This window comes from Aulonocara sp. 'chitande type north' Nkhata Bay, linkage group LG8 (assembly GCF_057382095.1).
Source record: "Aulonocara sp. 'chitande type north' Nkhata Bay isolate Kocher_YH1m ecotype deep benthic linkage group LG8, A_spYH_male_GT1.1, whole genome shotgun sequence".
NCBI classification, from domain to species: domain Eukaryota; kingdom Metazoa; phylum Chordata; class Actinopteri; order Cichliformes; family Cichlidae; genus Aulonocara; species Aulonocara sp. 'chitande type north' Nkhata Bay.
The window spans coordinates 10,179,600-10,195,815 of NC_141351.1; the positions used below are offsets into that span (position 1 = coordinate 10,179,600).

Below are 16,216 nucleotides of genomic sequence, written 5' to 3' on the forward strand. Positions count from 1 at the left end.
ACAGAAAACCAAACCACGTGCACACAAAAATTGATTTCTCTTTTTTGGATCTTTCGTTTTTGTATGGAACATATGGAACATCACAAAACATGTTAAAGTGCTATTGTGTGTACTTTTTTTCTCTAGAAAATTAATCACGAATGTTGTTTAAGGGAATATGGGGAAAATTATGTTCTATGTTATCACTTGTCACATAGTGTAGATCACGAACTTTAACTATTTTACCTATTACTTCACAACACAATACTTACAATGAATAACAAATTATTATCTAGAAAAATTGTTTTCATAGTAGGAACTAATTCAAAATGACCTTAAACCTTATTGTAGATTGTAGATAATCTATGTGTGTATTATGCGAGAGCTACATCATTAGGAAAAGTCTAATCAATTGAAAATTAAATAAATAATTAATTAACAACAAATTAAATAAATAATTAACACGGTATAAGCTCAATCAGTGAACGGGCATCAAACAAGGTCGCTTTCAAATGACAATACCAATAACAAACCTTTGACCAGAGAAATCTTCCTGTGATTTAATCATCTGATGGATGCAGCTGAATAAAATGTTGTTGGTGTGATTTATGCTTGACCTTTGGCCTTTCAAGCTAATGTTGCCATTTTTTCCTCACTAAAATAAACTGCATTTCCCATAATCCTATGAGAGGGCCCCACAGGTTGTTAAGCGTGTAACAGGAGACTATTAGTAGTCATGCAGCTGTCTGTCACTGCATGCGGGCGACTGCTCACTATGTTAAAAGGGAGTGGTCAATAATTACTGTAGGCTAGCTGATTTGTCCCACGTGAGAACGGGACATCCTGAGCATCCTGGATAAAGACCTTCCTGGATAAAAGCAAATGGCCTGGACACGTGAGCTAATTATAAGACAGCACGATTATTATTGAGTGTTGAGAAATAGCTTGAGTGTTTGCGTCTAGGTCGCAGGATTCTGAAAAGCTCATTTCACAGGAGATACTCTTAGATTAAAGATACTGCCAACCAGGCTTCAGGGCGCTCCTGCTTACACTTGACTTTTCTCTTGTCTCCCGTGTTCTTATCATACCACTTAAAATGCTTTTGATATCTTACTCCTGTGCTACAATAACACCAGCTCTCCTGAGGCATGTGTACACTGCTGATTATCAGCATTCAGCTTCTCTTTGAGTGCCTTTCTTCCCGTTAAGCTTTTGTACATATAAGTATATAACAGGCATAGTTTTAATTACTCTCAATCCGTCAACCTTAAAGCGCTGTACTTTCTTTCTTCTTCTTCTTCTTTTTTTATAGCTGTATTAACGGAGCATCATTAGTTTTCTTCTGTACTCTCTACAATCAGCTATACAAGACGCTGACTTGGCATAGCAGAAAAAATATATAAGAAGGGACCATCTCGGAAAATTATTTTTGCCTAATTGTGGGAGCCTTTCAAGTCTAGACAGGCTAATTATAAAATAATTGGTTATCTTATATTTTAATGCAGCTTCTGAAGGTTTTACATCTGTTCTTAAGGCTTCTTTTTCTTTTAATAATTTAAACTTTAATAGATTTAAAGTGCCTAAACAATCCATCAACCAAATGTCAAATTGCTTTCCTAACTCAAAACTTTACTTTGTCTTGCACATGGCATGGTTTTGGAAGTAAGCCAGAGCCTTAAAGCCTTTGTCTCATTGTGCCCCTCATTCTCTGAATATTTTGGCTTTTATTGGGGGTGCTAACTCAAGACTGGCATCCAAATCTCTGATTGTAGTAAAGCTACACTGAGAATTTAAATAATGCAAGGGGCAAAACAGAAGCACGAGAAAACAGCTGTTTTTTGTTTTTTTTAATGTGTGTGTGGGAATTCTTGAGTCACAAACCCACACTCAGCAAAAGACAGAGAGGCTGTTAAGGGCAGGGCAAGAGGGAGGGACAGTGAAGAAGAAGAGGGGGAGGAAGAAAGAAGGGGCTCACAGAGAGTGCACTGTTAGTGGACAGAAAAACAGACTGAGTGCTAACAGCCAGCGTAGGTAGAGCACCAAGCGAGGACTGCTGCTACAAGTCAGACCAGAGTGAAACAGTCGACAACAGAGAGGGAGATTCACACGTCCACGGAGAGCAGCGGAGTGTAGCAGAAGAGCGTTGTGACTGTTTGGGCAACAGGAGCTCGTGGTAGCCAAGAAGAAGGCTGCCAAGCCTGAAGAGATGCTGTGAGGAACAGTGCCAAGTGATGGAGCTTGAAGCAGCCAGCAGGCAGGCGCGATTAGTCAGGTATATACAGCAATATGGCATCTTTATTAACATTTATGTCTCATGTAGTTCTAGATGGTTGCACAGTTAAACATCACACTTCTTAATCATTTATCTTTATTTAATCTTTGGTCAATAATGTGACAAATTGTGAGCAAAGTTGCTAAAGGTTAACAATACTGTGAAGCAGCTTTGTGGCTGATATTTATTATCTGTGGCTGAAACACTCAGTGGCCCCCTGAGGGACCTCTTTGAACCTGTGCTAAACTTTTCTGTAGTAACTCAGCAAGTTTTACTCTTATAAGCATCAACTTTATGGCTTCAACACCTTAAAATGTGCAGCAACCAGCAATCTCGTGTCCTCAGAAATGACAGCCCAGTTAAGAGTCGAGAGAGTGTCCTACGTCACTGCTTTGCTTATCAAGGTCAAACGTATTTTGATAGCTTTCGTTGGCTTTTAAAAGTATGAGAATGTGGGAGACATGCAAATGTTTTTGTTGATAGAGAGAGGGAGAGGATTATTTTCTGGGGCAATGTATTCAACATGGTCTGTGTCCAACTTCACATGATGCTTCAGAGTCCTCGGGCATCACAAAGCGCACTCTGTGTCGTGCACAGACCCACCGTTTGTCCTCCCCACCATCCCTCTTTAGCATTTTAAGTCTTCTCCTCTCTGAGGTGGTGACCCTCACTGATTAAAAAGGAGATTTTCCAAATATTTCACAACACCCACAGAACCCCCAGTGGCTATGAGGTTGTTGGTCTCTAACAAAGACGTGACTGAGTTCTCTCATTTACTCCATGCCGCGCTTGTAGGGAAATGTGGTTGATACCGGCAGAGCTTGTGGATACCAAATCATATCAAACATCTGGTTCATCCATGCAAGTGTTTGTGGTGGCTCAATGTGAGATGCTCCTCGTGATTTATTTTTTCATCTTCAAGTTCATCTGTATTAGTGTTTCACAAAGGTCACAAATGAGCCAAGAAGGCCGTAAAAATACATCTTTGATAAGGAAGCTTAAGCAGGTGTAACTCGAAATTTCAGTTTCTCCATTGGAGTTATTTTGCTGTCAAATATTTATGGACGAATGCAAATGCCTTACATAATATGCACACACAAAAGAAATGTAAGGAATATTTTTGTTGTAGTACATGAAGAAATATATAAATATATACTGCACACTAATAGTAAAAGAAACAGTAATAAGAAAGTAGTTTAACATAAAATACCAAATCCACTGATTGTTGTATATTGTCACATATAAACATGCAAAAATTTTATTTTCCCTTTTATATTTAATTTTTTATACTACTATAGCATTATTATTATTATTATTATTATTATTATTATTATTATTATTATTATTATACAAAGTAAACAACTTTTACTTTCCCACCACCATGCTCCTTTATTTGGGTTTTCTATTCTCAGCGATCCACACTGCAGTTATGCAGTTTGGACCAGATAGTGTCTCATACCAGCCCCGTCCCTGCTGCCAGATTGGTTTTCACACAGTCCCAGCCCCTCCCTACCACCACAGCGACGCAGCTGTCACCTGTCAGTTTGCATGGTGGGGATGCGCATCGGCCTGTTATGGCTCAGAATAGAATTGTGGGAGAGTTTTTCTGGAAGTATGGGGCAACCACGCCAAGTCCTTGAGAGAATGAACAGTTGAGCAGGGAAAAATCTCAACTATATAGGAATGTGGCATTTGTTACGTCGGAGCTTACAGGGCTGCTGGTCAGTGGAGTGACTGACTGCTTCTACAGAGGGGGACACTGATTCAGATTGTACTGGTAAGCGGTTACATCTTAGCCATACCAGCTTCAAGTAGCTCATTTGAATATGTGGGCAGAGTCATCTTACAGCCATGTATCTTGGTATTCAGGGGGTCTATGTGGAACTTTATGGGGTTTTATTACTGTGTGACTATTTCCTTTTAACTGTTGTTTCCATCTTTTTCCTGTGGTCTGAACACATTTATTTGTCACCCTACAGAATGGATGACCACGACAGAGTAAGCCAAGCGTCCAGCGTGGCCACAATATCTTATTTTCCCGTGGTAAAGTTTTGTTTTCAAATTACAAGGCTCCCGTCTTTGTACGCATGGGTGACCTAGTGTGATGCTGTTAATGCATAAGCACATGTGTGCACACAAATGTATTTTTCCCTGTTTTGGTAACAGGAAAGTGATGGGAAGGTGCAGACATTCGGGAAGAGGTGTCAGTCTGCCAAGAGAGATCCCAACTGCTCTGTGGTTATCAGAGGATGGCTCAACAAAAAAGTACTTTTGCATCATTTGCTTTCATGATCTACTTAAAAAGATCAACAACTTCACTGTTGCATGCGGAAGAGTGTGTGACTGAGTTTACTGAAGAGCAGAGCCTAATTGATCTTCCTCCCGCAGGATAGCTCTGGTTTGAAGCTTTGGAAAAGACGATGGTTCGTCCTCTCTAACTACTGTCTGTTTTACTATAAAGGTAAGAGATCGGCACTTTGTCTGGAGGAGAAATTGTATCATGTGTGGTGATGCATCCCTTCTTTTGTTAATGTCTCATCCATCCTCTTCTCAGACAGCAGAGAAGAATCTGTTCTGGGGAGCATCCCACTGCCAAGCTACAAAATCCTGTTCTGCACGCCGAGGGAATGCAAGAACAGAAAGTTCACCTTTAAGGTATTATTGTTAAACCAAGTCATTGCAAGGATATAAGGCATTCTCCAATCATGCGTATGTGCATGCAATATTTAAGTGTATATGTAGATTAGGAAATGTGAATTTTTAATAATGAAAAAAACAATTTGTGAATAATATGTGTCAAACTAGGTAGTGCATCAGGGGATGCGCTCTTATTTCTTCAGTGCAGACACTCAGGAGGACATGTTGGGTTGGGTTCGAGCCCTCAGTCAGTCTGCTGCAATGGAGCCAGACAGCTCCATGAACAGGTTCAGTTCTATTCAAAATAGTCATGAGGTTTTACATTCGGTCGTTTTACACTATTTTGACTCATAAGCATTTTTCTGATGCTTTCAGGCGCTGCTCAAGTTATCACGACTTTACGCAGATAGGTGGCAGCAGTGAATCAGTGGACCTCCCTAAATCTCCCTCTGATGATGAGGGTCTATCCCAGAAACACAGGCACGTCAGCAGGACTCTGAGTGAACCGAGTAAGCTCAGTGGTGGAAGGATGGGGAGATCGCACTCAGAGCAGAGGGAGAGGCGGAGCATTCATCAAAGAAACAGCAGGTTGTCAAGTCGTCTGTGTGTGTGTGAATGGCATATCCAAGTGGTTTTCTTAAAAGCTGAAACAATAACTGCAAAGGCTGCTTTGTGCTGTTTCTGCTATATTCACAAACAGAACACCGAGCCCAGATTTAAGCAGAAGAAGAGCTTGTGGTCCAAACAAGGAGGAGGATTTTCTCCTGGGTCAAATCGCACCGTCACAAACAGATGTTATGGCAACAGGTTCTTTGACCTCCAGAGGTCAGCTGGGATCAAGACCACACACACCGATGGGAAGGGTTGACATACGACCCCATGATGACCCGATCATGCTGCCACATACTCTTTACTATGCACCTGCCTCACCGAATCTGGAGTTCAAATCCAATCCCAGCACTCCAGGCTCAGAAAGGTGGCAAAGTCTAAGCAAGGTTGGAACTTTCAAAAAAAGATCTTGATATTTAATTGTTTCATGAGAGTCAATCTGTATAAAACCTAATGCCAAAACTCATCTTATCTCAGAGAAATGGCCTCCAAACAGGGGGATTGGAAAGAAAGTATCCAAGTTGTATCACGCATTTTATCTAACTTGACTAATACAGTGTATTAAAAAGCATCAGCTTGAGTGGAATGGCCCTTTTAAAGCACAGTTTTGTGTTAACAGCTCATGTTTGTCAACCCTTTCTCTTTCCCTGTCTTTAGCCTGCCCCTGTATATGGTTCTGTTCATCATAGCAGTGGGCGAAGACCTTTAGGGAAGGTAAGCAATTAAAAAAATCTTTGTTGTTATTAGTAATGTTAAATTTAATTGAGTAAAATCTTCTGAAACAGATCATTAAAGTCACCAATAACAGTTTTTACTCTCTCTGCACAGTAGCACAGTGTTTGATATTGTGTTCTCTTTTCACATACATGCGGTCTCCTTCCTCAGAGTTACTCCACAGGGGCACATGCAGACTTACTGCCCCCTTTACCCCCCTCATCGAGAGCCTCACATTCTCCACACCCCCCACAACACCACCACCATCATCACCATCACCGCAGCCATTTATCTGTTTGTGTGCTACCGCCAGCTATGGTACAGCCCAGCCTGCTGAACTGTGCTGTATTCTTACAGCATTTTGTGTGGTACAACATGCTCAGTGGTGCTGTGGTGTCACGTGTCCTACCCCTTTATTTAAAAAAGAAAAGAAAGAAAACACTGTAGACTTTTTCTAAATGTATTAATACAGTTGTCCTGTGTATGTCATTGACTTGTTATATGTCTGTCACTGTCTTTTATTGTCACTAAGTCTGTTTTTTTTGTTACTAACAAACTGTGTGTTTGTTATTATAATTGTGTTTTTCTGTTTTATTATGTATTTATACTGTTTTGTCAGCCAAGATTATGCTACATGTACTATAATGACTATTACATGAAGTTGGTGTTTGATCAGTAATCTAAAAATACATGTGTTTTAAGCATTTTCAACATTTTTGTCTCTGATTCATGGCAATTCATGCTATAAGCAGATGGTTGCAGTGTGCTAAAGCTTGTGCAGTGTTCTGCAGTGTTAAAACAGCTGAGTTTTAACATTCAGGCAGTAACATTTAAGCATTAATCTACATGTTTCCCTTAATATGATTTAACATTAGCAAGATTTTTTTTAAAATTTAAAGAAAATGTTAATATATATATATATATATATATATATATATATATATATATATATATATATATATATATATATATATATATATATATTGATACATTGAAGGTTTGTGAAGAGGAAGGAGAAATATTTTAAAATCATTGTTAAAAAAAAAAAAAAAGTACTGTGAAACAAAAGGGTGACTATGATGATTTTCAGGCCCCAAAACCTGACCCGAGGGAAATGCCACCACTCCGGCCTCTTGAAAGTGATGCAGACGTGAGTGTTCATAATTTCAGCATTTGGGTCTTAACAGTCACCAGACCAGCGCAAACTGAAATCATTTGTTAGGTTTTTTTGTAGTCATGAGTTTGATTTTGTCTCCTCAGGCTGTGTTAACAAGGTTGTGTGGGTGTGACAAACTGCTGCAGTCTCTGTCTGTAGAATTGGCCCAGCTACAAATGGATAAGGTCGGAAATTCAAAAGATTTAATTCTATATAGACAATACATGACCCAAGCATTTAATCTAAAGACACACACACACACACATATAAACTTAGCACAAACAGCAAGGAAACTTTTGTGTGGTCGAGTATTTGTTTGCTGTAAAAATGCTTCTTGGAAACAAATCTTACACCATTTAATTCCCTTTAAATGGTGTAAGATTTGGAAGGAAAACGTATTCGTGGGTTGAGCAGCAGAGTTGAGTATGTGGATCGCACCCATAATTAACTTACCAAATCTTCTCTGCCAATCCCAAACAGCTGTTTCTGCTTTTGACTCTTTATTGGTGTCATTTATTGGATTAGATGATTGAAGCCTTAAAACAGAAGACATACTGGGCCTCAGTAGCATGTGGAAGAACCATACACAGCAACAACAGCCTGGTGCGTCCTTCTCGTGCTGCTCATCAGCTTTGTCACACACTGCTGTGGGATGGCATCCCATTCTTCAACAGCATTTGTTGCAAGTCAGTGGTGTGGCGTGATTGTGCTGATCACTCTGGCACGAATAGCACGCTCAAGCTGATACCACAAGTGTTCAGTGGGGTTGAGGTCAGGACTGCAAGCAGGCCATTCCATCCTACCCACTCCCAAATTCTGAAGGTTGTTTCTGATAAGCCCCACTCTGTGGGGGGAAGCGTTGTCTTCTTGGAGGATAGAGTTCGGTCCAGGACTGTGGAGATGTGTGACTGCCAGTGGTTGCAGAATCTCATCTTGATATTTCTCTGACTTTAGTTTGCCTCCAATGATGACATGCCTTGTTTTTTCAGTTGCCTCCACCAAAAGCCATTACCCTATCAGTGCAGCAATCAGCATAGCGTTGTCCACATCTTCTCCACACTTTGGTCCTACAATCCACCTGCTGTAGGCAAAATCTTGGCTCATTGCTTAGCGTAAACAGGCCTGGCAGTGAAGTGCAGTCCTGGCAAGCCTCCTGGCAGCCCTATGAGACCAGGGATTGGTTGTATATAGGCTGTTCTGCATTGTCTGGGTAGAGAGTAGTCAGGCATATTGTCCTGCAAACCTTGACTATAAATTTGTAGAAGACTATCTATGGTGCTGACAACATGAGGAAATGGTCTTCTTGTGGTTAACTTCTTGGTCCTGTCTCTAGCATCCACTGTTATATGGAACTTGGCCTTCAATTTGGAGACGATACTGGGATTCACTCCAAATAATGCTGCAGCTGGGTTTTGCAGAACACTAGCTTGAAATTGCCCTATGGCACAGGCTCTATCTAGCTTAGAGCAGACACTAACTGACTGCTGTAGCAGGGTCCCTGCTCACAGGTGCAACCCACCTACTCTACCTACAAATGGATTTTCCTTGTAAATATGGCACCATTTAAAGGGAAATAAACACGCTCTACAAAGGAATAAGATTTATTGGCAAGAAGCACTATTACAACCAACTAATAATCAACCAAACACCAATTTCTTTACTTTTGGTTCCACTCAACTAATAGAATTTAAAAAAAAAAAACATATAGGTTCACTCCCAGTACATTTATTTATTAGGACACTGTGACTTTTTAAGAACAATTATTACAGAAAAAATAGGACAGTCGTAAGAAAAGTTACTGAACTTATTGAGTAATTAAAACATTTGTGCAATTAAGCTACGAGAAGTACAGCCAGATTTTGTTTATGTTTATTTAGAACTTTACACACATATAAAGGTCTTTTCCTCACATCTGCGCGTGTTTCAGGACAATGTCCAGTGTGCTTTGGAAGTTTCCAGACTGCAGCTAGAAGAGTGGAAGAGCCATGGACCCCAGGCCCACGAGGAAGCGCTGACCGAGAAGGCTTTGTTACAAGAGGAGCTGGTGACAGTCCGGGCCAGAATGTGTGACGTATCACTGGTGTGTTAAAAAACAAAAAACAAAAACCCTCATATTAGATTACAATAATATTTCTTCACTGATGCTGAATCATCAACTATGGGTTATTGAACTAATCCTCTGATATTTTCTTTATATTCAGGAAATAGAGCGGGTTTGGTGCCAGTATGAGAGGATGGAGAGTGAACTGTCTGTTGTCCGTTCACAACTTCAGCACATCTGTAACTTTGGAATGCCACAAGTAATTTTACACTACAAACCAAATAGTTTTTGCCTGATAAGACCCATGGCCTCCCAAAGAAACTTTGTTAAAGTGTGCACAACATCTATTGAAAAGTTTGCCTCAAATTTGATGATCCTCATGTGGGGAGTGGGGCTCAAAATGTGAAACTCTCTTATATTTTGATGTTCTATGTGGATCATGTCCATGTTCTATCCAATCAGGAGCAATCTCAGGCTCAGAGAGAGCTGTGGATGATGGAGGACATACTCGATGGACTAAAATCCAATCGGAGTCACTTCCGCTACCTGCTGGGGATACAGAGACATCACTGTGAGCATCAGCTAGACATCCTACTGTAATATTCAGACTCTTACTGCACAACTTTGCTTTCATCCATTTATAACAGTCGATCTTTGCCTGAATCTTTGCATTTCTGAACAATAACAGCACATTAAATGTGACATTTAAATGAAAAAAAGGTTATCAACAACACCAGCTCATTACACTGTCTGAGCTACTGACAACCCTTAAACTCATGTACTCAATAATACAAATGATTGAAATACCATGTTTTAAAGCAAGACACGTGATGTTGTTATTCAGTGCAGATCAGTGTCACATAGCTAATTATAATAATAATTGCTCCTGGCTGCCACTTGGGGCCACCAGTGTATACAGCAGTTTCCTGGTGTAACCTTGATACTGCACATGGAACCTGACAATAACCTGACAATGACCAGAGTCAACACTGTGACCTTTTCTGTCTCTCCCTCAGTGTTTCAGTCCACAGCTCCGCATCCTGGATCCCCTGGCTCTCCCACAGAGTGTCTTCCAGTGGTATGACACTTGTCCATTGTTCATTTGTCAGTGGCCCCTGACATTTGCGCTCTGCTTATGAACAAGCAGGGAATTGTTGTCCATTCAAGTCATTTTGCTGGCTTGCTGGCTACATGATGTTTTTTGGCTTTACAGCATTTGATTTTAGTTATTGATAATATTCATCGTGTGAGGCTAGTTGTTAGAGAGTAAAAACAGAACAGCAAGATTTGCACAGAGCAGCATTCATTTATATGACTATGTCTGGCACAGATAAATTGGCTTTTCCATAATAGTTCCACAGTGTTCATCACATTCCTATGATCCCTGCAGGACGTGGAAGAGGAGCCGCCAGTCCGCCCACCGTTACCCCAGGAGCTACAAGAAAGCCAGAGCAGGAACATGAGCCATGGATGGGCAGAGTCCCCATATGAGGTGGGCAATTTTTTAAAATCCGCCAGAAAAGACATTCAAGTTTGGTAATATTTTCATGGATGTTTCTGATATTTCTATGCTTATGTTTCAGGCAATCTACAGCCACACTGTTGATCCTGTACACAGAAGAGGAAACAGCCAGCCTGCCCTCCTTAATGTGAAAGCACATAGAGATCCCTCCGGTTGGCACAAATATGCTCACTACAGAAATAGGCTGATATTAATACACTGTGCTGTATATTAATTTTTCTGTCATATCTATTATTAATAGCTTTAGTAGGTGTTCTATGCATAATGCTAAATTATCCCACAGTGGCTTTCTACCCTTACATTTCTTTATACCCATTCTTTTTCCACTTTCCTCTATTTTCATCTCATTTTTAGACTCTCAGTCTGGTTCAAAGTGGATCCCACCAGACACAACCAACCAATCGACCAAGGTTTGATTCTTCATAATTTCCTGTGTGCTGGCATGCGGTGTGATCCAAAATGCTCCAAATATAGAAGCAGTCAAAGCTGATATTTCCTCATTGCAATCACAGCCAAATTCTAATTCTTTGATTCTCTCATCCTCCTTGCAATTAGGGCATGTTGCAGTACCTGTTCTAGACGAGAGGGGGAGGTAGAAGCTCACGTCTCAATGCAGTAGCTCAGCTCAACTGTAGCCACCAACCCCCTCTTTCTCACCTGCACAAATGCATATATATAACAGTATATATAGACAGGCATAGCGAGCAAATATCCATCATAATTTCACACACACAGATTCTTCTGCACAAACAGATTCAAACATAAAGCTATTTTAATCATCTTTATAATGGCTGACAGGGTTTCTCGCTTTATGAATCTTTGAGCTGCAGTCATCATAAATGACTCATATTCTAAACAGCCCATGTTTTTTTCTAGAAGCTGAAGATGAAGATGAGTGAAGAAGAGCAGATTGAGAGAATGAAGAGAAATCAGGAGAGGGTGACTAATAGGAAAAAACCTCCTGTTCCTGCTCCAGGTGCCCAGACTCAGGGTCAAAGTTCAGAGCCAAAAGCAGAGGTTTGCCAAGTAATGAATGAATGAATGAATGACTATATTGTGTTGTATATATATTTACTTTTCTTACTTGGTATTCTCTCAGGCCCCTTTTCCCTTAAGGGTGACGCGAGTGGTTACAGCTGTACTACCGTCTTCGCTTGTGGCCAGACGAGTTTCTGTCGAGGATCCTCCTGCTGAGCTTGATGCTCCACTGGCTGAGCAGATCCCATCTGAGAAACAGCTAAATCTGGCTGAACAGGGTAAAAAACTGTTAAGCAAACCACCCAGGAGGCCCTTGTTGGAGAATCCTGATCAAAACTGGTCCTCAGCAGAGATGGACCAGGATCAGCCCATTAAGAAGACATACAAAGATCAGCATCAAGGAGCATCCAGGACCTCCACGAAAGAGTTACTTTCAGAAGTGAGCAGAACTGAGAGTTTAGAGACGTCAAGCAATCAAATTCGAGATGACGCCGGTTTAGAAAATGGAAGCGCAAGCTCAAATATAAGGGTAAGAAGAAGACAACATTAAGATTCATATGATTAATAAACTAAAAGGATACAATACGATAAATCCATCACATTTAATTTCATATCAGATTGCAGATTCATTTGACTCAGTCTGAATGAGCTCTAATGTGCTGTTGACAGTAGATTTATCTCCTCTGTCGGGATGTATGACAATTGCACATAAACCATTTTTCCTTTTGTTTTTTGTAAATATGCTTTATTTTTTACTTTTTATTTTACTTTCTTGAACTTAATATGTGAACATTGCGTTAAAGTTTAATGCGGATATAAAGCTTGTTTAAACAAACAGCTGGAGATTCTAGATGAAGCAAGAGGCCTTGTATCAGTGTCTGTACAGTAATTCTGAACTACAGTTAATTCAGTATCACTTTTATAAGTGACTCAAAGCCTAATAAAATGTTAAAGCTGTATTTGAGCTGTTATAGAAGGCCTGATGTGACAGATATGTTAATATCATTGCATCAGTTGTGTCATTCAGCAGTATTTATCAATACTGCATAGAAAATTATAAATGGCGCTCTTACAATTATTCTTTTAGTTAAAGTTATTGTTATATGTGCATTTTAATATAAATCCATCTCAACAGAAAGTGGAGCAGTCTACTGCCCTTCTGACCTCAAACATGGACTATGACCTCTGTCTGACCCATGAACAGCGAGAGGCCAAGCTCCGGCGAGTGGAACGAATACGAGAGAGAGTCATAAGAAGGTGTGGGGGGGGGGCTGTTTTCTTTTTTACACAGTGTAAATGTTCTTTATATTGATGAAAGTCTCAGCAAATTGGCTGTTGTCTGTCTATCAGCGCAGTCAGAGAGAGTGCCACTACACACAGTCAGCTCTCGGTTATGGGAAAGGAGAAGGAAGTTCACCATGTTCCCTCTGATGCAGCGAGAAAACAAAGATTGAAAGCAGGTACTTACTAATTTAGCAATACAGTATTGATTTATATAGATTTACTAACATTATATAGTAGTTGAGTTAATAATTAACTTGTCACTTAGGACACTTGGCATTATTAACAATTAAAGATCACTGAATGTATATAAAAGACAGACATGGACTAGGAGTCTGAAATTGACTGGAAGCATTATTTTTTATAGCCAGCAGGGGGCAACACTTATGGATTCAAAAATAGATTCTATTGAACTCAATTTCACTCAATTTATGACTTCAATCAGCATTTTCCTAATAAGTTTGTTTTTGATTGCCAGTTTTATGGCAGTTTTAAACAAAAAGATGTTAATTTTGTAAATTGTTGTGACATTCAGAGGAAAGAAGAAAAACAGTAGTAAGGCCCTTGGCTACCTTGTTGCTATTGTATAAGACCGTGGACAATCTGATATCCCCATGTTGGTCTTGTTCCTACATCATAACAATGTCGGTCCAGGATGAATATTGCAGCTGAACAATCTCATTATCTAAGCAGTCTGTTCACATTAGCTAAGAAGTTAGCTAATGCTATTAAAAACTATCACTAGCAAACCAACACAAGTAAGCTAAAGTTGCTTAACAGCAAGCGTAACTTGATTCTATGTCTGTTATATTGCACAAATTAATTAAGGAAACACTTGTAATGTCTACTATTTGTTTTACATAAACATTTTTTTCTTATTCCAAAACTGTGATATTACAACAATGTGATTGGTTAGTTGCAATGTTAGTCCTGGGCCAACATTATAATGATGATACAGCAGCTGAACTTACAGCTTTTAACAGTAGTCCACTAGCCAGTGGGTGGCACCATGGTGGCTACGTCAAACTTTTATGATGGTTTCTATATTAGTAGAAGTGCTAACTGCTAACTATTGCACCTGACAGATTAAATCATCTGTGTTTTCAGGCCATGATGGCCATGGAAGCTGTGGGGATAACTTAAGAAGTTCTGGAGAGCTTCAGCTTTCAAGTGCAATATCTGAGGATAAAGAGGAAGAACACCAGCAACTTAATAATCAGGCCAAGTTAGAGAACAGAACACAGCACAGCAGGAGACCGGGGGTTGCCAAAAGTAAGATCAAACGTCCAGCTTCACCCTATCATATCTCATCCATGACTGTTTATCCGAAAGATGGAGGGAAGAGATTCATAGGTCTCAAAGATGATGAACAGAAAAAGGTTGAAGACAATCCTGATGGTGATGATAATGAAAGTGATTCTAAGGCCTCTGATCTGAGAGCCAAATGGTTCCTTTCCACAAACCAGTGGAAAGGATTCATACCTCTACAGATCCCTGCCACAGAAACACTGTGTAATGAGGAGGCAGCAGACAACCAGGCAGCTTCATCTGATGGCATTACTGATTCAAATGAAATGTTATCAGCAGTGAGCGAGAGCTTAGAGAAGATGAAAGAGAACCATTCACTCTTCTATAAGATTGCATGTGACATCAGTATTTCAGATTCAGACATAACAAAGAACGATGGGAATTCATGTGCTCAAACATCATCTGGGCCAGAAGATAAAGACCCACTGTTGATCACTGAGTCTGTGCCAGCCGATGCTGCCAGTAATGTTGGCCCTTCATCTGACCAAGAGAATAAGGATGTCACTCAGCCTGTGTCATTAAATGGTAATGAAAGTAGTGGGACAGCTGCTTCCAAACCTCGAGATTCAACAGTGGACCTTCAGGAAAAAGCAACAAAAGATGCTTCTGTTTTTGAAAAGAGCACTGCAGATGAATGTGAGCACAACTCAAGGTCAGAAAGCCAGCTGAAAGTTAAAGAAACTACTGGCAGAGTTTGCATTGGGGACACTGATCCCAAACAGACACTGGATGGAAGTGCAAGTCAGACAAGAGAGGAACGTAGTAGAGCGAAAGAGTCAGGGGACAGGAAGTTTGGGCGAGTGAGATCGGAAGAACTGAAAAAGTCTGCTAGTTTATGCGACGAGAAAAATGAGAATGTCCCAGAACAAGGCAACAAAAGCTCTGCTGCTCTATCCAGCTCTGTGCGTGAAGCCGGACGTGTGATTCGGAGTGCTTCTTTCGGAAAGGCGAGAGTAACAGTATTAAGGACAAGTTTATAAAAGAAAGCACAGAGACGGCTTAAGGAGCTTAAGTGAACAAACTCAAGAAGGACAAGAACACAGTTTAGAGTGACTGCAGTGAAAAATGTTAGAAGAATTCAACTGACTGAAGGAGTCTGGACCTAATTTTAAATTACAAATTGTATAATGGGAACATATAGTATCAGAAACACCTTTAATATTTGGTAAGTTTAAACATTTCCACTATCTACTGTTGAACATTTATGCAAATGCAATGGAAAGTCTTAATATTTCATCATAACAAAAACTATGTACTGTATGGAAATAAAGTATTGTTCATGCAGTGGAAAAAACCAAATACCTTCTCTATAGCCGCTGTCTATAAACGCTCTGTGTTTGAGGCTAACATGATCATTCCTCTCAAAATATGCATTCAACATAGCGCAGGAGTCATAGCTAATGGCTGCTCGTGATTGGTAACCCTTTTATTGTTCCTGCTGCAAAATTTGTTGTTGTTTTTTGTATCTCAGATATCCTGATTAATAAAAATGCTGTGTGCCACGTCGAGACCCAGACTCGAGCTTTGTATGTGCCAGAATCACATTTATGTTTTGCTCTCATTTCAGCCCTTTTTTTCCCACCCACTGAAGGTCCCCGCGGTGTTTAGGTGCTTTTCTCTGAGGAGACCTGATGCAGAATTACACGGGGTTGCTGAAAAAGCCTTTGTCACTTTAAATCCTTGCCATGTCTCAGTCGATGACATCATTGTCTGAGAACA

At 40.1% G+C, this 16,216-nt stretch overlaps 1 protein-coding gene across 5 annotated transcripts; it reads left to right on the top strand.

The window, feature by feature from the left end:
• Window positions 1–1,929: 1,929 nt before the first annotated feature.
• Window positions 1,930–15,999, top strand: plekha4 (pleckstrin homology domain containing A4). Of its 5 annotated transcripts, none has more exons than XM_086303414.1 (24): window positions 1,930–2,251; window positions 4,231–4,294; window positions 4,418–4,516; window positions 4,640–4,712; window positions 4,806–4,906; window positions 5,057–5,175; window positions 5,264–5,476; window positions 5,589–5,883; window positions 6,155–6,211; window positions 6,383–6,529; window positions 7,302–7,361; window positions 7,472–7,552; window positions 9,295–9,447; window positions 9,569–9,667; window positions 9,871–9,979; window positions 10,425–10,486; window positions 10,799–10,900; window positions 10,992–11,082; window positions 11,285–11,340; window positions 11,807–11,947; window positions 12,030–12,437; window positions 13,044–13,165; window positions 13,259–13,368; window positions 14,297–15,999. In XM_086303414.1, exons 1-24 carry the CDS (start codon window positions 2,211–2,213, stop codon window positions 15,475–15,477), a joined length of 3,984 nt encoding a protein of 1,327 aa, XP_086159540.1. In that variant the 5' UTR covers window positions 1,930–2,210; the 3' UTR covers window positions 15,478–15,999. The 5 variants fall into 5 exon arrangements, with proteins under 5 accessions (XP_086159540.1, XP_086159541.1, XP_086159539.1 ...); XM_086303415.1 differs by lacking the exon at window positions 1,930–2,251 and adding an exon at window positions 3,601–4,028; XM_086303413.1 differs by lacking the exon at window positions 1,930–2,251 and having other exon boundaries at window positions 4,066–4,294.
• The last annotated feature ends 217 nt before the right edge of the window (window positions 16,000–16,216 follow it).